General features: G+C 46.6%; 1 protein-coding gene across 1 annotated transcript in view; it reads right to left on the bottom strand.

Annotated features, from left to right (window-relative positions):
• Window positions 1-11,064: 11,064 nt before the first annotated feature.
• TMPRSS4 (transmembrane serine protease 4) overlaps window positions 11,065-23,886 on the bottom strand; it is a gene marked incomplete at both ends in the record, with an annotated part of 45,999 nt that continues 33,177 nt past the window's right edge. Inside the window, 10 exons of the mRNA XM_079929604.1 lie at window positions 11,065-11,097; window positions 11,335-11,484; window positions 13,453-13,595; window positions 13,780-13,878; window positions 14,644-14,810; window positions 15,855-16,014; window positions 18,234-18,274; window positions 19,225-19,329; window positions 21,955-22,084; window positions 23,154-23,303. Of these exons, the coding sequence (XP_079785730.1) occupies window positions 11,065-11,097; window positions 11,335-11,484; window positions 13,453-13,595; window positions 13,780-13,878; window positions 14,644-14,810; window positions 15,855-16,014; window positions 18,234-18,274; window positions 19,225-19,329; window positions 21,955-22,084; window positions 23,154-23,303 (1,178 nt within the window). The remainder of the gene's footprint in view (window positions 11,098-11,334; window positions 11,485-13,452; window positions 13,596-13,779; window positions 13,879-14,643; window positions 14,811-15,854; window positions 16,015-18,233; window positions 18,275-19,224; window positions 19,330-21,954; window positions 22,085-23,153; window positions 23,304-23,886) is intronic.

The following is a 23,886-nucleotide window of genomic DNA, read 5'->3' as shown; positions in this document are numbered from 1 at the left end:
TGATGGTCATTCTGACTGGTGTGAGATGATATCTCATTGTAGTTTTGATTTGCATTGCTCTAATGATTAATGATGTTGAGCATTCTTTCGTGTGTTTGTTGGCAGTCTGTATATCTTCTTTGGAGAAATGTCTATTTAGGTCTTCTGCCCATTTTTGGATTGGGTTGTTTGTTTTTTTGTTATTGAGCTGCATGAGCTGCTTGTAAATTTTGGAGATTAATCCTTTGTCAGTTGCTTCATTTGCAAATATTTTCTCCCATTCTGAGGGTTATCTTTTGGTCTTGTTTATGGGTTCCTTTGCTGTGCAAAAGCTTTGAAGTCTCATTAGGTTCCATTGTTTATTTTTGTTTTTATTTCCATTTCTCTAGGAGGTGGGTCAAAAAGGATCTTGCTGTGATTTATGTCATAGAGTGTTCTGCCTATGTTTCCCTCTAAGAGTTTGATAGTTTCTGGCCTTACATTTAGGTCTTTAATCCATTTTGAGCTTATTTTTGTGTATAGTGTTAGGGAGTGATCTAATCTCATACTTCTACATGTACCTGTCCAGTTTTCCCAGCACCACTTATTGAAGAGGCTGTCCTTTCTCCACTGTACATTCCTGCCTCCTTTATCAAAGATAAGGTGACCATATGTGTGTGCGTTTATCTCATCTCTGGGCTTTCTATCCTGTTCCATTGATCTATCCTTCTGTTTTTGTGCCAGTACCATACTGTCTTGATTACTGTAGCTTTGTAGCATAGTCTGAAGTCCAGAAGCCTATTCCTCCAGCTCCGTTATTTGTTCTCAAGATTGCTTTGCCTATTCGGGGTCTTTTGTGTTTCCATACAAATTGCAAAATTTTTTGTTCTAGTTCTGTGAAAAATGCCAGTGGTAGTTTGATAGGGATTGCAGTGAATCTGTAGATTGCTTTGAGTAGTAGAGTCATTTTCACAATGTTGACTCTTCCAATCCAAGAACATGGTATATCTCTCCATCTATTTGTATCACCTTTAATTTCTTTCATCAGTGTCTTATAATTTTCTGCATACAGGTCTTTTGTCTCCTTAGGTAGGTTTATTCCTAGGTATTTTATTCTTTTTGTTGCAATGGTAAATGGGAGTGTTTTCTTGATTTCACTTTCAGATTTTTCATCATTAGTGTATAGGGATGCAAGAGATTTCTGTGCATTAATTTTGTATCCTGCTACTTTACCAAATTCATTGATTACCTCTAGTAGTTTTCTGGTAGCATCTTTAGGATTCTCTATGTATAGTATCATGTCATCTGCAAACAGTGACAGCTTTACTTCTTCTTTTCCGATTTGGATTCCTTTTATTTCCTTTTCTTCTCTGATTGCTGTGGCTAAAACTTCCAAAACTATGTTGAATAAGAGTGGTGAGAGTGGGAAATCTTGTCTTGTTCCTGCTCTTAGTGGAAATGCTTTCAGTTTTTCACCATTGAGGACGATGTTGGCTGTGGGTTTGTCATATATGGCCTTTATTATGTTGAGGAAAGTTCCCTCTATGCCTACTTTCTGCAGGGTTTTTATAATAAATGGGTGTTGAGTTTTGTCGAAAGCTTTCTCTGCATCTATTGAGATGATCATATGGTTTTTCTCCTTCAATTTGTTAATATGGTGTATCACATTGATTGATTTGCGTATATTGAAGAATCCTTACGTTCCTGGAATAAACCCCACTTGATCATGGTGTATGATCCGTTTAATGTGCTGTTGGATTCTGTTTGCTAGTATTTTGTTGAGGATTTTTGCCTCTATGTTCATAAGTGATATTGGCCTGTAGTTTTCTTTCTTTTTGACATCCTTGTCTGGTTTTGGTATCAGGGTGATGGTGGCCTTGTAGAATGAGTTTGGGAGTGTTCCTCCCTCTGCTATATTTTGGAAGAGGTTGAGAAAGATAGGTGTTAGCTCTTCTCTAAATGTTTGATAGAATTCGCCTGTGAAGCCATCTGGTCCTGGGCTTTTGTTTGTTGGAAGATTTTTAATCACCATTTCAATTTCAGTGCTTGTGATTGGTCTGTTCATATTTTCTATTTCTTCCTGATTCAGTCTTGGCAGGTTGTGCATTTCTAAGAATTTGTCCATTTCTTCCAGGTTGTCCATTTTATTGGCATAGAGTTGCTTGTAGTAATCTCCCATGATCTTTTGTATTTCTGCAGTGTCAGTTGTTACTTCTTCTTTTTCATTTCTAATTCTATTGATTTGAGTCTTCTCCCTTTTTTTCTTGATGAGTCTGGCTAATGGTTTATCAATTTTGTTTATCTTCTCAAAGAACCAGCTTTTAGTTTTATTGATCTTTGCTATCGTTTCCTTCATTTCTTTTTCATTTATTTCTGATCTGATTTTTATGATTTCTTTCCTTCTGCTAACTTTGGGATTTTTGTTCTTCTTTCTCTAATTGCTTTAGGTACAAGGTTAGGTTGTTTATTCGAGATGTTTCCTGTTTCTTAAGGTAGGATTGTATTGCTATAAACTTCCCTCTTAGAACTGCTTTTGCTGCATCCCATAGATTTTGGGTTGTTGTGTCTCCATTGTCATTTGTTTCTAGGTATTTTTTTATTTCCTCTTTGATTTCTTCAGTGATCACTTCGTTATTAAGTAGTGTATTGTTTAGCCTCCAAGTGTTTGTATTTTTTACAGATCTTTTCCTGTAATTGATATCTAGTCTCATAGCGTGGTCGGAAAAGATACTTGAAATAATTTCAATTTTCTCAAATTTACCAAGGCTTGATTTGTGACCCAAGATATGATCTATACTGGAGAATGTTGCATGAGCACTTGAGAAAAATGTGTATTCTGTTGTTTTTGGATGGAATGTCCTATAAATATCAATGAAGTCCATCTTCTTTAATGTATCATTTAAAGCTTGTGTTTCCTTATTTATTTTCATTTTGGATGATTTGTCCATTGGTGAAAGTGGGGTGTTAAAGTCCCCTACTATGAATGTGTTACTGTCGATTTCCCCTTTTATGGCTGTTAGTATTTGCCTTATGTATTGTGGTGCTCCTATGTTGGGTGCATAAATATTTACAATTGTTATATCTTCTTCTTGGATCGATCCCTTGATCATTATGTAGTGTCCTTCTTTGTCTCTTCTAATAGTCTTTATTTTAAAGTCTATTTTGTCTGATATGAGAATTGCTACTCCAGCTTTCTTTTGGTTTCCATTTGCATGAAATATCTTTTTCCATCCCCTTACTTTCAGTCTGTATGTGTCTCTAGGTCTGAAGTGGGTCTCTTGTTGACAGCAAATATATGGGTCTTGTTTTTGTATCCATTCAGCTAATCTGTGTCTTTTGGTGGGAGCATTTAGTTTATTTACATTTAAGGTAATTATCGATATGTATGTTCTTATTCCCATTTTCTTAATTGTTTTGGGTTCGTTATTGTAGGTCTTTTCCTTCTCTTGTGTTTCTTGTCTAGAGAAGTTCCTTTAGCCGCTGTTGTAAAGCTGGTTTGATGGTGCTGAACTCTCTCAGCTTTTGCTTGTCTGTAAAGGTTTTAATTTCTCCATCAAATCTGAATGAGATCCTTGCTGGGTAGAGTAATCTTGGTGGCAGGTTTTTCTCCTTCATCACTTTATTTTATTTATTTATTTTTTTAAAATTTTATTTATTTATTTATTTATTTATGGCTGTGTTGGGTCTTCGTTTCTGCGAGAGGGCTTCCTCTAGTTGCGGTGAGCGGGGGCCACTCTTCATTGCAGTGCGCGGGTCTCTCACTGTCGCAACCTCTCGTTGCGGAGCACAAGCTCGAGACGAGCAGGCTCAGTAGTTGTGGCTCACGGGCCTAGTTGCTCCGCGGCATGTGGGATCTTCCCAGACCAGGGCTCGAACCCGTGTCCCCTGCATTGGCAGGCAGATTCTCAACCACTGCGCCACCATGGAAGCCCTCCTTCATCACTTTAAATATGTCCTGCCAGTCCCTTCTGGCTTGCAGAGTTTCTGCTGAAAGATCAGCTGTTAACCTTATGGGGATTCCCTTGTGTGTTATTTGTTGTTTTTTCCTTGCTGCTTTTAATATGTTTTCTTTGTATTTAATTTTTGACAGTTTGATTAATATGTGTCTTGGCGTATTTCTCCTTGGATTTATCCTGTATGGGACTCTCTGTGCTTCCTGGACTTGATTAACTATTTCCTTTCCCATATTAGGGAAGTTTTCAACTATAATCTCTTCAAATATTTTCTCAGTCCCTTTCTCTTTCTCTTCTTCTTCTGGAACCCCTATAATTGGAATGTTGGTGCGTTTAATGTTGTCCCAGAGGTCTCTGAGACTGTCCTCAGTTCTTTTCATTCTTTTTTCTTTATTCTGCTCTGCAGTAGTTATCTCCACTATTTTTTCTTCCAGGTCACTTATCCGTTCTTCTGCCTCAGTTATTCTGCTATTGATCCCATCTAGAGTATTTTTCATTTCATTTATTGTGTTGTTCATCATTGTTTGTTTCATCTTAGTTCTTCTAGGTCCTTGTTAAATGTTTCTTGCATTTTGTCTATTCTATTTCCAAGATTTTGGATCATATTTACTATCATTATTCTGAATTCTTTTTCAGGTAGACTGCCTATTTACTCTTCATTTGTTAGGTCTGGTGGGTTTTTACCTTGCTCCTTCATTTGCTGTGTGTTTTTCTGTCTTTTCATTTTGCTTATCTTACTGTGTTTGGGGTCTCCTTTTTGCAGGCAGCAGGTTCGTAGTTCCCGTTGTTTTTGGTTTCTGTCCCCAGTGGCTAAGGTTGGTTCAGTGGGCTGTGTAGGCTTCCTGGTGGAGGGGACTAGTGCCTGTGTTCTGGTGGATGAGGCTGGATCTTGTCTTTTTGGTGGGCAGGTCCACGTCTGGAGGTGTATTTTGGGGTGTCTGTGGCCTTATTATGGTTTTAGGCAGCCTCTCTGCTAATGGGTGGGTTTGTGTTCCTGTCTTGCTAGTTGTTTGGCATAGGATGTCCAGCACTGTAGCTTGCTCGTCGTTGAGTGAAGCTGGGTGCTGGTGTTAAGATGGAGATCTCTGGGAGATTTTCACCGTTTGATATTATGTGGAGCTGGGAGGTCTCTTGTGGACCAGTGTCCTGAAGTTGGCTCTCCCACCTCAGAGGTACAGCACTGACTCCTGGCTGCAACACCAAGAGCCTTTCATCCACACGGCTCAGAATAAAAGGGAGGAAAAATTAGAAAGAAAGAATTAGTAGAAGTAGAAAGAAAGAAAGAAAGAAAGGAAGAAAGAAAGAAAGGAGGGAGGGAGGGAGGGAGGGAGGAAGGAAGGAGGGAAGGAAGGAAAAAAGAAAGAAGATAAAATAAAATAAAATAAAGTAAGATAAAATATAATAAAGTTATTAAAATAAAAAATAATTATTAAGAGAAAAAAAGAAAAAAAATTAAAAAAAAAACGGACGGTAGAACCCTAGGACAAATGGTGGAAGAAAAGCTATGCAGACAAAATCTCACACAGAATCATACACATACACACTCACAAAAAGAGGAAAAGGGGTAAAAATCATAAATGTTGCTCTCAACGTCCACTTTCTTAATTTGGGATGATCCGTTGTCTGTTCATGTATTCCACAGATGGCAGGTACATCAAGTTGATTGTGGAGCTTTAATCAGCTGCTTCTGAGGCTGCTGGGAGGGATTTCCCTTTCTCTTCGTTGTTCTCGCAGCTCCCGGGGCTCAGCTTTGGATTCGGCCCCGCCTCTGCGTGTACGTCACTGGAGGGCGTCTGTTCTTCGCTCAGACAGGACGGGGTTAAAGGAGCCGCTGATTCGGCGGCTCTGGCGCACTCAGGCCGAGTGGAGGGAGGGGCACGGAGTCAGGGGCGGGCCTGCGGCGGCAGAGGCCGGCGAGACGTTGCACCAGCCTGAGGGCGCCGTGCGTTCTCCCGGGTAAGTTGTCTCTGGATCCCGGGACCCTGGCAGTGGCGGGCTGCACAGGGTCCCCGGAAGGGGGGTGTGGATAGTGACCTGTGCTCGCACACAGGCTTCTTGGCGGCAGCAGCAGCCTTAGCGTCTCTTGTCTGTCTTTGGGGTCCGCGCTTTTAGCTGCGGCTCGCGCCCGTTTCTGGAGCTCTTTTAAGCAGCGCTCTTAATCCCCTCTCCTCACGCACCAGGAAACAAAGAGGGAAGAAAAAGTCTCTTGCCTCTTCGGCAGGTCCAGACTTTTCCCCGGAATCCCTGCCGGCTAACCATGGCGCACTAATCCCCTGCAGGTCGTGTTCACGCCGCCAACCCTAGTCCTCTCCCGGAAGAGCTCGACGGAAGCCCGAGCCTCCGCTCTCAGCCCTGCCCACCCCGGCGGGGGACCAGACAAGCCTCTCGGGCTGGTGAGTGCCGGTCGGCCCTGATCCTCTGTGCGGGAATCTCTCCGCTTTGCCCTCCGCAACCCTGTTGCTGTGCTCCGCGGCTCCGAAGCTTTCCCCCTCCGCCACCCGTAGTCTCCGCCCGAGAAGGGGCTTCCTAGTGTGTGGAAACCTCTCCTCCTTCACAGCTCCCTCCCACTGGTGCAGGTCCCGTCCCTATCCTTTTGTCTCTGTTTATTCTTTTGCCCTACCCAGCCAGGTACATGGGGAGTTTCTTGCCTTTTGGGAGGTCTGAGGTCTTCTGCCGGCGTTCAGTAGGTGTTCTGTAGTTGTTCCACTTGTAGATGTATTTCTGGTGTATCTGTGGGGAGGAAGGTGATCTCCGCGTCTTACTCTTCTGCCATCTTCCCGCTCAACTGTTTTTTCTTTTCTGAACTATAACTTGTGTTATTTTACTCCAAATACTTCTGCATGCATCTCTAAAAATTAAGGATATTTTTTCTTAAGTATAGTATTTATTTTTATTTATTTATTTATTTTTTGCGGTACGCGGGCCTCTCACAGTTGTGGCCTCTCCCATTGCGGAGCACAGGCTCCGGACGCGCAGGCTCAGCGGCCATGGCTCACGGGCCCAGCCGCTCCGCGGCATGTGAGATCTTCCCGGACCGAGGCATGAACCCCCGTCCCCTGCATCAGCAGGCGGACTCTCAATCACTGCGCCACCAGGGAAGCCCCAAGTATAGTATTATAATGAAATTCACAGTTCCTTGTTGTCATCCAATACCCAAATCGTATTCATATCTCCCCAGTTAGCCCTTAGCTCAAATGTCTTTTCCTGCTAATTGGTTCAAGTCAGGATCCAGTCAAGGTCCGCACCCTGTATTTGGTTGTTACCCTCTTAAGTCGATAGAATGTCCCACCTTCTGGTTTTGTCTGTTAGCTTCCAAATGGTGTCATTTAACTTATTCCTCTAATTCTTATATTTCCTATAAACTGGAAATTAGATGTAAACTTTTGGGTTAAGCATGTTTGATAAGTTGCCTTTAAGTGATGCAACATGAGGTGTACTTCATCTTCACGTCGGTAGGCACATAATATCTGGTTATTCCACTGTTAGTGCGTAGGTGATGACAGCCTGATCCCTTGATTTTAAAGTTAAGTTTTCCTCTTGAGATTAGCAAGGAATCCACGAGGGTGATACTTGGGCATTATGCAAATATCCTGTTCTCCATCAACCTTTCACTTAATGGTTTTAGCATCCATTGATCCTTGCTTGAGTGAATTATTTCGTTAGAAGATGCAAAAAATGATTTTCTATCATTCATCTATATCAATTAGCTATATTTTTCTGTAAAGAAGAGCTTTCGCTCACCACCTTGAACCATCTTGTTACCTGGAAGTAGATTTCTACGGCAAAGCAGAGTAATGCTTAATTTTTTCTCTTTAAATAATCATTTCAGAATAAAGACTTGGTGTGATAGGTAACTCCTGTGGTGACAAAGGGATTGCGTTGTTGTTGTTTTTTTTCATTTCTTTTTGTTTACAAGTTTTAACTTACTATACCTTCCTGTGAAAATTGAAGCTTTTATGACTATGTAGTGACTCTCTTTATCCTAAAAATAGTTTTTTCTTTTTGTCCTAAATCCCTATTTTTTAAAAAATACTATATAGCTTCCCCAGCTTAAATTTGGTTATGAGCTTATTTTCTATGTCTTTTTTCATCTTTTTGGTTTTAATGGTCTGTAACCTAACATTCTGGGTGTGTCTTTTATAAATAACATGTAGCTTGATTTTATATTTTTATCCATTTTGCCTATCTTATGTATTAGTTGGTGACTTTAACATTTATTGTAATTATTGATATTTTTGTTTTTAGCATCCTATTTTGTATATTTTATTTGTTCCATTTTCTATGCTTCCCTTCCTTTTAGCTCTCCTCCTCTTTCTTTTGAGATTGTTTGATATTTTGATTATTTTTCCTTAATCTGTTTCTTGTTTTGAAGTTAAAAACTTGATTTCCATTCTTTTGGTGGTTACTCTTTTGACCGCTTAGAATATGTATGGTCAAGCCACTCAAGATGGCTGTTCTCTTGCTCTCTGTACATCCCTTGCCCGACCAGTGCCTGCTTCACTTATACCCTGCTCACATGACTGACCTTCCTACATACTTGCCCCAGACCCCAGCTAGTAATTGTTCTTATCCAAAGGGGTGGTGAGGGTTGTGCCCCTCGGGTGGTTTCCCTGGTAACTAATGCACCAATCTGACCTCAATTCCCCCTATAACTGGTGATTTCCCCTCCCCCCGGGGGCAAGGCCTGCTGCCATGTCCTGCCTGCCCTGTGCTGCACACAGTGGGGTGTTGCTCCAGAACTTTGCTTCAGACGTGTTAGCTCCCCCATCCATTAAACCGTTAATGTCTCTGTCACTGACTCTGGGCTCTTTCTTTGGTCTTAAAACTGGGCAAGTACAGGCCTCGTAGGCCTGCAGGATGCAGCCCAACAGAATATAATACATATACTTTATGTATCATAACTTTAATCAATATTTAAAACCCCCTCTTGAGAAAAGTTAAGAACTTTAGAGTATTTTAACTCCAACTAGTCTCTCCTGACTTACACACTATTGTTATTCTGTATTTTGATTAGACTTAAAAAAATTAACCCACAAAATAGATGTTATTGTTATTTTATGTTGACAAAATTTGTTTAGATTTATCTACATTTGTACCAGTTGCATTCTTTGCTATTCCTTCTTGCATCTCAGTTTTTCTTTTTAGCCTCATTTTCCCTCTCCCTAAAGTATATACTTTAAATGTTCCTTTAGAGAAGGAACATTGTTGGTAATAAACTCTCAGTTTTGTTTTCCTAAAAATACCTTTCTTTTTCTTGAAGGATAGTTTTGTAGTATTCACAATTCTTGGTTGACTGTTACCTCTTGGCACACTGAAGATACAAATCCACTGTCTTCTATCTTTTTTATGCTGTGGGGAAGTCTGCTGTTAGTCTGACTGTGGTACAATTGTGGTATTGTAAGGGGTCTGGGTTTTTTCTCTAGCTGCTTTCAAGTGTTTCTTTTCATCTTTGGTGTTATGAAGACTCACTATAATATGCCTAGGTGAAGATTTACTTTAATGTTTCCACCTTGGTTGTATGGGTACACACTATGGTGGCCTATGGTGTATCTGTGGATTCTTGCCTTTAACTAGTTCTGGGTATTCTCAGCTGTTAAGTTTTGGGATATTGTTTCCCTTTCATTCTTTCTGTTCTCTCTCTCTGGGGCTCTAACTGGATATATTAGACCTTATCATTCTAGCCTCCATTATTCATAGCCTTGTTTTCATATTTTAAAGTCTTCCTATCTCTTTCTGCTGAAAACTGAAACTGAAAAATGAAATAAGCCAGGCACAAAAAGAGAAAAACTGTATGATTCCACTTATATGAGTAGTCAGATTTGTAGAGACGGAAAGTAGAATGGAGACAGCCAGAGGCTGGGGTATGGGAGAAATAGGGTTATTATTTAATAGGTACAGAGTGTCAGTTTGGCAAGGTGAAAACTATTCTGGAGATGAATGGTGGGGACGGACGTACAACAATGTGAATGTGTGGTAGTTTATAGCATGAACTCTGGAGTCAGAATGCTCATGTTCAACTTACCAGTATGTAACCTCAGGCAAGGTCCTAAATCTCATTTTGCTTAGTTTTCTTATCCTTAAAATGGGGATAAGAACAGTACCTATCTCATAGGTTTGTGTGAGTACTAAGTGACTCCATACATGATGAGGCACTTAGAATCGTGTACCGTACATAGAAATACTCTATTAGTTCTTATTATAGATAATTCTAACACCTAAAGTCCTTGAGGTTCTATTTTCTGTTTTTGAAAACGGAAAACCATGGTGGTTTTTATTTTTTAAAATGTTGGCCAATCTTTGTGAGCTCACGTTTGGAGGATCTCTGTCTGGGAATCCCGAGGCTCTAAATGTGGGATGTTTTCATCCTTCATTAGATCTGCCACCTGGGATCACATTTACCCCATTCAATGGTCTCTGTTCCATGTGGGAATCCCAGGTGCAGCTTCCCTACCTGCAGTGAGTCTGGGTTTAGTTGTGATCTCAGCCTTAGTGTAGGTCTGTGTCCCAGGGCAACCGAAGATATTGGTTAGCCATTGCTCCCAGATATCCACCTTAGTTTCAGCTCACAATTCTGATGGTTTTGTTTTATTTTATTTTGATGTTTTTGGCCTTTGAGGATTTCAATTATTGATCTGGGCTCTCAGAAGAGCATCGGTTTCCATTCAGTAGAGTAGAAAGTTCTTTCCTGGCTTAGCAATGCCTTCTGGGACCTCAGCCTGGAAGCTGGCTTGTTCAGTGGGCTGTGTCTCTCCCACCTTGGGATGCTGGGAGCATCAGAGGCAGCTGAGCTGGGGCTGCTGACTTCCTGGGTGCCTGTGGGCTGTGGGGTCTCTTACAGGAATGGAGGTCCTTTGCTGTACCAAGATATGCTGAGGGTGTGGGCAGAGATGTGTGTCCAAGGGGGCTCTTGCTCTGTGCCTGACTTCTGGGGGATCCCCAGGTGGACAGGGTGGGGCGGGGGGAAGCAGTTTCCAGCACTGCAGGGGGGCAGCAGCAGCATCATGGATCAGACTAGAATAAAAGAGACCAACAAAGAAATCAGATGATTTGAAAATGGACAAAATGGTGGCATGCAAAATTAATCTCCTTTACTGAAGCTTCTTGCTCATCTCTCTACCCTCTAGAGGCCTTTCCACCCACCTTCTTGTCAGAATCAGTTCTCTGGAAAATGTCTGATAGTCTCCTTCTGCCAGAGAACAGAGAATGGTAAAGCTGGGTGTGTTCCATACCCTTTGTATTTAATGGGAATCTCTGATCTAAGGAATTTCATAATGGTGGCATCCCAGGTTGTCACTTGCTGGGAAAGAAGACGGTTGGGGATGTAAGGGGGTATCTCAGAGGCATTAAGCCACTAAGGATGGTCTAGTACCCTCAGAGGAGAGGAAGGGAGGGAGGGCACAAGAGGTAGAGCAAACGTGCTCACCTTCCGGACATTGTAGATCCAGTTGAGATAGGCTGTGGTCTTGGTGTACACTCCCGGGGTGCTCGGCTCCCCACAGCCATAGCCCCAGCTCACGATGCCCACTACTTGCCACCGGTCAGAGCGATACATCAGAGGCCCACCGCTGTCACCCTGTGGGAGGCAGGGGTTACTGGAGAGGGCAGGCAGGGCGGGGGTGGAGGGGTGGGCTTCCCCTTCCTGCCCTCTCTGCATTGGCCCATCTGTTTCCTGCTCTCCAGCGCGCTCTGCTGTTCCACCCTCACCCCTTGTGCTTGTTGTTCTTGCATCCTGCGATGCCCTTCCCTTTGGGGCAAAAGTGTTCTGTGGTCAAGTAAGTTGTGGGTGTGCTCTTAGCCCTCTCTCGGAGATCCACAGCTTGGGTTCTAAGGGGTTCTGTGGTAAGGGAGACTGATTATCTTTTTTTTTAAACCACTGTCGAGTTTTTTTTTAATTTATTTTTTAATTAATTAATTTTTGGCTGAGTTGGGTCTTCGTTACTGCGTGCGGGCTTTCTCTAGTTGCGGCGAGCGGGGGCTACTCTTCGTTGTGGTGTGTGGGCTTCTCATTGCGGAGCACGGGCTCTAGATGTGTGGGCTTCAGTAGTTGTGGCTCGCGGGCTCTAGAGTGCAGGCTCAGTAGTTGTGGCGCATGGGCTTAGTTGCTCTGTGGCATGTGGGATCTTCCCGGACCAGGTCTCGAACCCGTGTCCCCTGCATTGGCAGGCAGATTCTTAACCACTGAGCCACCAGGGAAGCCCTGTGATTATCTTTGTTTAACCTGGTAGTTCCCAGATTTATTGGACCACTTCAGGACCTATTTCGTGTCAACCACTGTTCTAGACAATTGGGGTTCAATCAACGAAAAGAAGATCCCTGCCCTAAGGGAACTTGGAATCACGTGGAGAAACAGACAGAGAGAGAGATAGAGAGGAGAGAGAAAGAGAGACAGAGACAGAGAGAGAGAGGGTGAGGGGGAAACAAGCAAACAACAAAACAGACAAGGAAATGTCAGATAGTGAAAAGTGCACTTATTTGGGTGTCCTTCTTACCAGCTCTTATAGCCCCTGGGGCTTCTTCCCTCAGAATCCGATAACTCTATAACTGAACGGCCTGTTTATTCACCCCCCTGCCCACTGTGAGCTCCCTGAGGGAAGACAATGTCCCCAGAGTTCAGCATTTACCTGACATCAAGTCATCAAGAGAGTAAGAGATGCCTCTCGAGTGAAGGAATTTAATGACTGAGAATGGGTGTGGGAGTAGGGTTTGGGGTTTGAATGAAAATGGTCCAGAAAATCCTCTGGGTGGGTATGTGAGAATATATTCAGGGATTGGCCAGTGGGATGGGCTGAGGGGATGGTGCACCAGGGCTCATCCAGCATAAGATGGGTTTTCTCTAATGTAGTTCAGCAGCTTGAGGACAGCTGTAGAGAAAACAGACCTGGGGTTCCTGCCCTCTAGGGGCTCATACTCTTTTAAATGATGGGAAGTAAGAGCGGGTGGGGAGGACTTCCCTGGTGGCACAGTGGTTAAGAATCCACCTGCTCATGCAGGGGACACGAGTTCGAGCCCTGGTCGTGGAAGATCCCGCATGCCGCAGAGCAACTAAGCCCGTGCACCACAACTACTGAGCCTTCGCTCTAGATCCCGCGAGCCACGACTACTGAGCCCACATTGCCACAACTACTGAAACCCGTGCGCCTAGAGCCCGTTCTCTGCAACAAGAGAAGCCACGACAATGAGAAGTTCGCGCACTGTCTCCGCAACTAGGGAAAGCCCGCGCACAGCAATGAAGACCCAACATAACCAAAAAAAAAAAAAAAAAAAAAAGAGCGGTTGGGGAGTGTAGTATCATCTTTGCATGTGAAATATACATTTGGAATCTTTCTGCTTCTATCTATCTGTCTGTCTATCTATCCATCCATCTGTCTTTATATCTTTATCTGACTATAGTCCTTCCCTCCCTCTCCTCCTTCCTCCCTTCATCACACAGTGAGTGCCCACCATATGCAGACTTCATGGGGGGCATTCATCCTCTGAGCTTTTTCTTCAGGGCAGACATTCCCTATCTCTATAATTCCCTCGTGATCCTTGGAGACCCCACCTGGCAGGTGTCCACACCGCCCTCCAGGATGCCTGCACACAGCATCTTCTTGGTGACCTCCCCCTGGTACGCATCCTCTGCATTGCACCGAGTGCTGTCAATGAGCTGGACAGATGCCTGCAGCAGTATGTCAGATATCTTCCCTGCAGGTTGAAAACACACTCACATTCCCATTCTTGCCTTCAACCCCAGCCCAGGATATTCTCTGGGTTGCCTGGTACCTTGGTGCTTGGACCTCCAGGATAGGTTTTTCTAAAGGATGGTCCTCCTTCCCATCACTTTCAGGAGCTGCTCACTTAGTCCTGTGGTCCTGAGCCTGGGACTTACCTCCGTTCTCTGCTGTATAGCCCCATCCGATGATCCAGAGTGGGGTGGCTGGAGGGAGCTCCTCATCAGAGAAGGGCAGGCAGATGGGCCTGACTGTGTCTACCGGGAGCAAAGAGGAAGAGGGGACTCAAGGTTCAGGAGAGCCTGGCAGCTAAGCCCTCTGTAAATGTTGGCACCATGGTTTCTGTAACGTACATTTCATGGGATGTTAATAGAAGTGGCATGAGAAAAAGGTTCTGTGGTCAAAGAAGTTTAGAAAATGTGAGTTAAACAAATTTTAAAAACTTCTCATATCATTGATATACTAATGTGCTCCAGGAAGAGAGCTATAGTACAAAAATGTTTTCCAAACTTACATGAGAATGGAACCCTTTTTTACCCAAGGGACCAGTGTCCTGTGGAAGCTACGATTGGAAAGGCTGATCTAAATACTACCCAATGTAAACATGAATCATCGAACAGAGATGGGCTGCCTTAACAGTAATGAGTCCCTGCCCCTGGAGGAGAGCAAATGGGCCCAGTGACCCCTTGGCAGGGAGATCGTACAGGCTCTTGCCATTGGTCGGGGTGGAGGATGGATTAGGTCATCTTTTAGGTCCCTCACAACTCCAAGATTGGATGAATCTGTGATGCTCACTTGAGGTGCTCCACGGGGAGAAAACAGACCTCAGAAGAATCTGGCAGGGGTAGGGTCAGGTGTCAGCTGATAGCTCGGGGAGGCCTCATGGCTTCCATGATGTTAGGCCGATACATTTGCAAGAAACAATAGGCAAACTGAGGTCTTGGGAAGAGATGTGCCCAAGGCCGCTTAGTGAATGAGCTAGTGGCAGAGTTGGAGTTCTGTGCCCAGGTGCCAGCTCTCACCGGAGAACGTGAGTGGGAGCTGCAGCTTCACGAGGGCCATGTCCCGCTCTTTGCGGGACGTGATGTTTGGCTCGATGATGAAGATCTTGGCCACAGGCAGGGATGGGAAGTTGCCCAGTTTGTCTGAGCCTGCCATCACCTTCCAGTTGGACACATCGAGATGCTTCCTGGGGACGGAGACAGTGCGGTTCAAGACTGAGCCAAGCATGAGGAGGCTTTGTCAGAGGCTGGGTCCCCAGGGCCCTGGGGAGTGGGGTGTTGGCTGCCCCTGCCTTGGGAGGTAATGATGGTGAGGGCAGGGGTGGTGGAGAAGGGGCAGTCTGAGGAATCACCTACCACAGGTCAAATTCTAAAGGGGAATTTGATCCTTTTCCCTGGTGAAACCTTCCCAAAGAAACTTCTAACTGGAGGGCTGGGGAAGGGGCTGTTCCCAGTGCCTGAGCTCTGGGTCCTGACACTCTCTCCTCCCGTGCTTTTTACTGGCTCTGCTACTCACGTGGTACTTGCACTTGTCTTCCTCCCAACACCAGACACAGCTGAGTGTGCAGGAGTGATTTTCCAGGGAAAGGTTTATAGCTTTTGTCAGATTCTCCAAAAAGGTTAAAAATCACAGGCCTACACTGTGTGCTCCTCCAAGGCAGTGATGGAGTCTAATGCATGAGGGTACATAGTACCTAGTAGGTACTCATAGGTGTTGAATGAATGAATGAATGAAGGTGAAGAGGACCTGGAGCAGTCTTTCCCCAGAGGTATGGGCAGTCCTGTCTCTACTGGCCTGTAAGAGAATCTATCCTTTTTTTTTTTTTTTTAAGTTTCTGAATATAATGAAGGAGTGGCAGTGACTCTGGACCCGGAACCCCTTCCTGGAAGACTGGCAAAAAGGGAGAGAGTTCTCAGGACTCCAGGCAGATGAGAAGAGCTTTTGTGCAGTGAATGATATGGGGGTAGAGTGAGGACACTGGGTACCTGGTGGCTTCCCACCTGGAAGGGAAGAGGTCAGCCTCGGTGACCAGCTCTGCTCAGACCCCCAAGGCCTAACAAAGGACATCATGTCCAGTGTCTCACTGGGGTGGCCACACCCTGGTGTATGGTCTTTAGGGGAAGGGGTGGGGTGGGGGAGGGCATCAGAAAACAAGTTGGGAGACAGGGGAGCCAGGCACTCAGGCCCCTCTGTGGCTCTGACCCCCGAGGCGCCCTCGTGTGGGCCTTACCGGAAGCAGTGGGCTGCCGTGAGGATCCAGTGCGGGTCCAGGATGCTCCCTCCACAGATGTGCTGTTTGTCATACTGGATGCTGACCTGCCAAGGCCAAGAATCCACAGAGGCCGTCTCTCCACCCACCACCCGAGGGACCTTCAGGCTCTTTCCGCAGGCTGGACTCAGTAGCAAGGAGGGAAAAAGCAGGAGTCAGACTCTTGCGAGTGGGGACTGCCTCCCCTCAGAGCCCCCGGTCTATCCTGAGCAGGGCCCTTAGGACTGGGACCGGGGGCTGGGTCGGGGTGGGAGGACCACACCAATTTTGAATTATTCACAGGGAGACATTGAGTGTCCCAGACCACAGGCTTTCCCCCCATCTCCCTCCTTTTTTTTTGTTTATTCAGCTTTGTTTGAGTTTAGGAGTTGATATTGTGAACATGGGCGTGTCCATTGTGCCAGCGTTCGTGACCTTCAAACCAAACAGGGACGCAGAATTATGAAAGTCCTGCCCAAAAGGGTGTCCCCAGCTCCTCCCACTGAGTAACAGTAAACAGACGCCCACAGGCTGCTTTGGGATTGGAGAGTGGGAAGAAAGTTCCAGAAATGGATCTTCCCATCCTGAACTCACCTTTCTCCAAGTCCCTTCCCCCTGCTGAGAGAGTCTCCCAATTTGACATCCTGTTCCCTCTTTCACATCCCACTCTCCTGGCTCTCACATCTGACTCGCAAACTCTTAAAAAAACCTCCAGTTCCACCTCCCCGTCCTGTTCTCAGCCTCTCCAATCCTTCTGGCAGTCGCTGCCACAGTGGTGGTTCTAAGGGGGAAAGGCTACCACCCTTTTTGGGCCTATGCCTGGCAGGGGCTTTTCAAATACCATCTAATTCCAAACACTGTTTTCTACATGTCACCTCGCTCCCCCACTCAGAGCCCCTCAGCATCCCCCTTTGTCTGTAGGGAAGAGTTTAACTTCCCCTTCTGGCAGCCTTCTGCTGTCCTTATATAAAGTTTCTGTCTAGCCAAATCGATCTGCTGCTAGCTCCCTAAAAAGTCTTTCTGTTTTTGCTCCAGGAGGGGCCTGTCCCTGAGATGCTGTCTCCTCTCCTGTTTATCTAGATCACCGATCATTCAGCAAATATGAATTGTGTGCCTACAGTGTCTCAAGGATGCTGGGAAGAGAGTGGTGGACAAGACAGAGAGATGGACATGGTCCCTCCCTTCCTGGAGCCTACAGTTCATTCTGTGATGTTTAACCTGGGCACCTCCTCCAGGTCACGTAATCCCTGGGGATTTTCCTCTCTTGGCATTTCCACAGCCTGCCTGGGTGTTGGCCAGCTTTTCTTGTTGACGTGGTTCGGTTTTGTCTTCTCGATGAGATAGAAGGCTCCTCGAGGGAGGGTCTGTGGCTTAAGCCTCTTTGTGACTCCAGGGTTGTTCAGCTTAGCACGTCGAGTGATGTGAACCTTCATTCATTTATTCATTGACCAGCCCCCATGGGTCAGCCCTCACTCACTAGGTATCGTGGGGGTCACATGATAATGGCTAAGAGTCTTAGCATCCCACAAGGAAGCATATACACTGTTAAACTGCAAAGGCAGCGAGGATGACCTTTCTCCTCTCAGGCGGCCCAGTTTCTGGCCATCCTGCCAGGCTCTGCTCGGTCCTCCCACGAGGCTGGTGAGATGAGCAGGGCTACAGTGCTTGTTTTGCCTTCTGATCTCCTCTCAGAGCTAGGGGGTCTCCCGGGATCCTCTTGGGTAGTGGGACTGAAGGGCTTCTTGGGAAGATGAACTTCAGAGAGGTCAGGTGAATTACTCAAGGTCACACTGGAAGCCAGTGGACCTGGTGCCCAGGTCTCCTGACCCTCCCCCCGCCCCACCCCAGGTGCAGCTCTCTCTGAAGCATGTCAGCTGGGACCACTGCTCAGCTTGGTACTTCCTGCACGTGGCCTTGCACCTCTCTCTTTGCTCAGCCATTAGCTCCTGAGGACAGAGACCTGGCAGTGCTGATACACTGTAACATTCGACGAATCTTTGCTAAATGGGATGTGGGTAATCAGATCTTGGACAGATGAGCTGATTGTGACAAAGGAGGTTATGTGGGCCCTGGCCAGGGGTGGGAGGGGGTGGAAGCCCAGTCCTGCCCTTTCCGGTTTTCCTACTCTCTCTCTACTGGGTCTCTGCCCAGGTTGCGGGACTGTGTGTGGACAGTAAGAGGGAGTTCTTACTGTCAACCTCTTGCAGGAGCGTTACCTACAAGCCCAGGGCCAAGGGAGTAAGGTTGGGACAAAACAGAGTGACACCTGGAGTCTGAGGGATTTAAGAATGAGGATGAAGTTCTTCTTCCCTGCTTATTGCTGGCCCAGGACCCAAACCCTCAGAGATGGGGCGTACTCACCAATGCACTGCAGGGAAACCAGGGAGCCTGAGAGACAGGGGCTGGAAGGGAGACACAGGCGTCCTGTGATTTCTGCTTGTCCCTTGGCTGGGAGGCAGGGACTCAGGTCTCCCAGCACTATTGATTAAAGTCCCCCCCCAGGAGCCAGGAAGTATGGAGCCTGAATGGTGGGGCTGTATAGACACCATGCTTGCACCCAGTTCAGTGTGATTTAATGCAATTGGATTCTCCAGCACTACTGATAAGCATCTACTATGTGCTGGGCCCTGCCCGAGTCACAGCCCACCCCGGGCTCTTGGCAGCCTGAGATGGAAGAGAGCAGAGGCTGGGGCAGTGTCTGCTGTACTGCGGGCTCTCCAAACAGAAGAGGAATGGGATTTCGATGAAATTCCAGGCAAATGATCATTCTGCTCCTATTCCTATCCTTTTCAAGATTTACTCTTTGATGAATAAGCAGCCCTCAGCAACATCCCTGAATGCTAAGAAGCCAGCATCCTCTCTGAGTCACTCTGCTGCAGGGTGACAGTTTTCCTGTAGAAGATGCCCGGCTCTGACTCGGGGTGGTACACTGACAGAGGCCAAGCAGCTTCTCCTCTGGAGAGCTGGAAATGTGGGGAGGGCTTACTCTGGCCTGGATGAGAGGCAGGAAGGACAAAGTGGCCTTTGGAACCTTGCCTCTTGGGCTTAATAGGGAACATAAGGCCATAGGAAACAAATTTGGTTTTCTTATTTGACTGATGAAAGGCCACCAGCTTGTGGACAGCACACTTTGTCCAGCTGCCCCTTGTATTAAAACAAAGAGTCAAAACAGAAAACCTCTCAGAAATGTGATGCTCTAGCTTCTGGTATCTGACAGTCTGCCTGGCCAGGAGTTCTTTTTGTTGTCTGGCTTAAGTTTCCTTGCTGAGTCTGTTCAGGGTGGGCTGGCTGCAGCCCCGATGGCATCGTCCACGTGTGAGCCTTTGTGGGCCAGAGGTGTCTTCTCACTTACCCGCTTGAGTTTCGCACCTGAAGCTCTTGCATGTTCTCTGTGATTTTGACAACATCCAGGTCTTGGGCTGGGCCAATCTCCACGGCTCTGAAGATGGGTTTGCTGCTTATGTTGGGAGAGAAAGAGAGGGAGGGAGAGATGTGAGCTGGGGCAGGAGTTTAGACCAAGAGGGTAGAAGTAGTCCCCACTCCCAGGAGAGGGGGCCGCAGAGAATTCTGGGTACGGCATGGCAGGGGAGCGGAGGTGGCCTTGGTCAGTGAGGGTGGTGACTGCTTTGCTAGATGACAAGGGATGGTCCCTTGGCATCCCAGAATTCAGCCCTGGGCACAGTGCTGGTGTGGACTTGCTTTCTCAGGCAGGGAAGCCTGGTCCCGAACCCAGAGCCCTGGAGAAATGTTACGGATGTCCTTTTATAACTCCCAGCTCTGTCCCTATTCCAAATGTCCCAGCGGTTTCTTCTGGTTCACAGCGAGGGGAACAAGGAGGCAAAGGAACCAGGTTAGCTCTCCCCTCACCTTGGAGCGAACTGAATGTGGATATATTTCTCTCCAAACAAGGCATCTGGTCTAAATTTGGTAGTGGGGTACATTTATGGTCCCTTTGGAGGTAGGACAGGCCAAGATCAGGCTTGACATGCATCTAGACAAACATTTCTCTCATTTGGACCACTCTCCCTCTTCCTCTCCTCTAGTCCATGCTTGTCTTTATCAAACCTTGGGTGTAAGTCTTCCCTCCTCCAGGAAGGGTTCCCTGATTAATCCCATCTTTCTGATGGTACCTGTACTGGATCTGCCTCTTTCCCATCTCCTATCCTTCCCCATCCAGCCATGCTATGCAGAGCTGGTAGAAAGCTGGTATGCAGGCTCGGGTCACCCTGAGGCACTGGCTGACTGGCACATTTTCACATTCCCAGCCAGGAAGCTGGCACTACCTGGATGACCCAGGCATGGCACCTGGAAGACTGAAGTCTAGCAGTGTGGGGTTTTGTGCTGAGAGCCCTCAGGACTGAGGTTCCTGTCCTGGCTCTGACACTCGCTTGCTGTGTACCCTTGGTAGGTCACATTCCCTCTCTGGGTCTCTCCAAGCCTCAGTTTTCCTCTCTGTAAAATGATGGGTGGACCAGATGATCTCTAGAGTCCTTCCCACGTTGAGCCATCTAGGGTTTTGTGGTCCTGGGACAAAAAGGGCCTCCTAGCCAGGGAAATCTGAGACCCAGAAGGAGGAATCATGGTGGAAATGGACATTCCCGGGAGAGGTAGCCTCTGTTCACCAGTTACATCCCGATGAATAATTCTGACCAGCTTTGATCTTGTAGAGCTCAAGATAGAGATGGCATGGTGCCTTAAAGAGCTCCAGAAGGACAGAAGTTGCAGGAGCCTTTTACCTTAAGAGCCCCTGGAGACACCCTGGTTTCGTAATCAAGCTGCAGCCTGCTATGCTGGTACAGCTGACGCTGCAGTTGGCTGGACTGCGGTAGGGAGGAGGGGGGGCTGCAGCCAGAAGGCTGGGCTGGGGTGGCTGCTGGGGGAGGGGAGACAGCAGGGACAGGACGTGCCTTCCCAGCTCTCCTTGAAAACGAAGGTGGTAGGGTATCCTCTTCAGCGGGTACTGGATGTTGCACCCCATGGAGGGCAGAGAGCAAGAGAAGCCTGATAACCAGACAGCAGAAGGGGCAAAGAGGTCTGATGGATCAGTAATGGCTGCCCGCAGCACTTATTGAAAAAGGGCCTGAGGCTGCTCTAGGGATTGATGGAAGCGGGTTCTGTGATTGACTGATAGATGAGGTCTGCTTAAGATTTATCATTTCTACCTAGTCTCTGCGTCCAGTTTCTCAGGATCCTGAAGTTGGGGGCTTGCCAGGAAGAGATTATCCCCTGTGCAACTGAATTCGTGGGTTCTTTTCTATCCTTTCCAGTTAGGCTCTGAGTGATCAACTGTTTCCCCTCCCCTCCCTTTATAAATGAAACCTCCAGAGAAGAGAGAATTACCCAACCGAGAAACAGAGATGCTTCTGTTGCCCAGGAATTAGGGGGTCTTGGGCATAAATGCCAGCCCTCTCACTCCCAGCTACTAGCCAAGCAAGTTACTTACCTTCTTTGAACCTACTTCTAAAATAGATAGAATAATAACTACCTTTCTGGTTTTTGCCAAGATCAAATGAATATAAATACGTAATGCTAATTACCCTTCTTATAATTATATCCTTTTTCATACACTGAAGATTTAAAACTGCTTTTGAAATTTGCTGAGAAAACTGAGATTGCTGATGAAGAGGCCCAGTGAAATCAGGTTCATTTAAACTAAATTTTAACCAATGGGACTTTGAATAAGTAAATAAGACTTTTGTATTCTGGGGCAGGGACAGCGACTTACCAAGCGAAGAAGGAGTGAGGATTGAGGAGGAAAGGAAAGGAAAGAATTGCAAAGGAGCTTGAACCGTGTGGGGGTGGGGGGGTGGCAGTGGGGGTGGGGGAGGGGTGGGGCAGATATCCTCTCTCTGGTGCCTCTTAACCATCCTATGAGGTTGGTATTGCTTCCTCCAGTAACTCTTGAACATGTTGAGGCTTAGAAGATTTAACTTCATGCTGCTCATAAGGGAAAGTGCTTCAAAAGTGGCTCTGACTCCAATACCTATATTTTTAAGGAAAGAGGGAGGAAAGAGGAAGGAAGAAAGAAAGGGAGAGAGGTCATGGGGTGAGGTGACAGCCTCCAGAGCCTTGGGCTAGGTACCTGTCATAGCCCATCTGCCCACAGGCTGTCTTGGCCAGAGCTTCTGTGAAGTTGTCGAAACAGGCGGAGGCCCAGTTCTTTGTGGCCAGGTTCAGCACCTGCAGGGTGGATCGGTCCCTGGAGAGGCGGACTGGAAGGGGAGGAACCCGGGTCAGCGCAGGGCAGGGACCCATTTGGCCTATCTCCCAGAGAATTCATCATGTGACCAGCCCAAACCGGTAGCCCAAACCCTACCAGGAACTGGGGAGCATCACAGAACACCAACCCTTTCAACCTCAAGGGAAGTTCCTCCATTTGGCTTTGCCAGATTGAGTCTCATTCTGACGGTAGCTAGGGCAACCAGATGTCCTGGGGACAATCTGCATTTTGACCTTTGCCCTGGCATAATTATTAATAGCTCTTTATATGTATAAGTTTTGATGATGTATTACATGGCTTCCCTACCCATAGTTCACACAGCTTGCCTAGCCTGGGAAAACTTCTCAAAGAGGAATGTCGCTCTTTTACCGTGTAAGGTCAGAGAGAGGGGAGTGCTATTGGCAGTAGGGTGGCAGGGCCCATAGGCATTTGACTTCTGATAAAAAAGAGCAAATACACATAAAAAAGAGCATATACACAGGAAGTTACTCAGCCTTGCCCCACAAAAGCCCCCATCACCCGTGTCCTGGGCTGTCTTTTCTTTTCAGAGCCCAAGTGATAGGTGGATCAAGTTGGGCTAGAACAGTCCAAGAAATAACATGGGTTTTCCTGTTTGAAACATCTCAGTATTCTTTGAAGGACCTAGCTCAGTCTTGTTCCATAATGTGTTACGAGAAACACTTATCTAATGAATAGAGGGATCAATAGCTGGCTAACGGCCTTAATGGTCTCTTTCTAGTCCCCTTGAAATAACAGATTTCAGAGAAAGGAGGGAACTCCCTGAGGTCATTCCATTCAGCACCCAGGAGCAGCAGGAATGGGGCAGGCTCAGTTACAATTTCCTGTCCCCTCTGGCCCACATTTGTTCATCAAAATTTACTGAGTGTTTGCATGTTAAGTATTGGGGACCTAGTAGACAAGACATGATCCTGTTTTTAAGAACCTTACAACGGGGAAGGAAAGTGACTAGTCAGGTGGCAGATGCTGTGCAGTGGACCAAGGGGACCTGAGTCGACTTCCTGCCCTTCCCACTCCCCTGGCCCCACAGCCCCTGGACTCACCTGTCACTGGAGGCCCATCGGGGAATTCCTTGACACAGTGCTGCTCATCCTCCCCTGAGGCACAGTCCTGCTGGCCATCACACACCTGCTCCCTCGGGATGAAGTGGAGGGGCTGCCCACAGAGGAAGTAATTGTCCAGAAGCACCTTGACTGGAAGACAAGGGCAGGGAGGGGCAAAGAGGGCTGACGGTCAAGCAGGCAGCCCAGGGGCAGGAGAGATTGTTTCCCTGAAAACATGCTGGGCCTGGAGACAGGCAGATGTGGGTTCCAGGCCCAGTTCTGTCACTTAGGAGCTGGTGTTCTTGGTCCTGAGCCTCAGTTTCCTCATCTGTAAAACGGAGATAATAACATCTGTCCCGTCCCTAAAGATGGCTGAGGAGTCAATCAAGATCATGTATGGGGAGCAATTTTGAAACAGTCCCCACTAGCCTCCCAACCCCAAGTGCTGGCACAGTGCCTCTGCGGAGGGAGAAGACAGCGTTGGGCCTGGAGTCTGAAGACCTGAGTTCTGGCTCTGCCACCTACTGTGTGAATTTAGACCAATCGCTTCCCCTTTCTGGGCCTCACAGGGTTGCAGAGAATGTTTGATGAGCTGGTGGTTGTGAAAGTGTCTCATCACTATCAAGTGCAGTTCTAGGATTTGGTGTTTTTATCTGGGGTTGAAAGACCCATTAGGAGGTTGGTGTTTTGCTTTGGTTTTGTCTTCTGCCTCCTACCTTCAAAATTCTGTTGC

Source organism: Stenella coeruleoalba (assembly GCF_951394435.1).
Source record: "Stenella coeruleoalba genome assembly, chromosome: 8".
NCBI classification, from domain to species: Eukaryota; Metazoa; Chordata; class Mammalia; order Artiodactyla; family Delphinidae; genus Stenella; species Stenella coeruleoalba.
The sequence above is the reverse complement of the archived record's forward strand: the minus strand, read 5'-3'. Positions and strand labels throughout refer to the sequence as shown.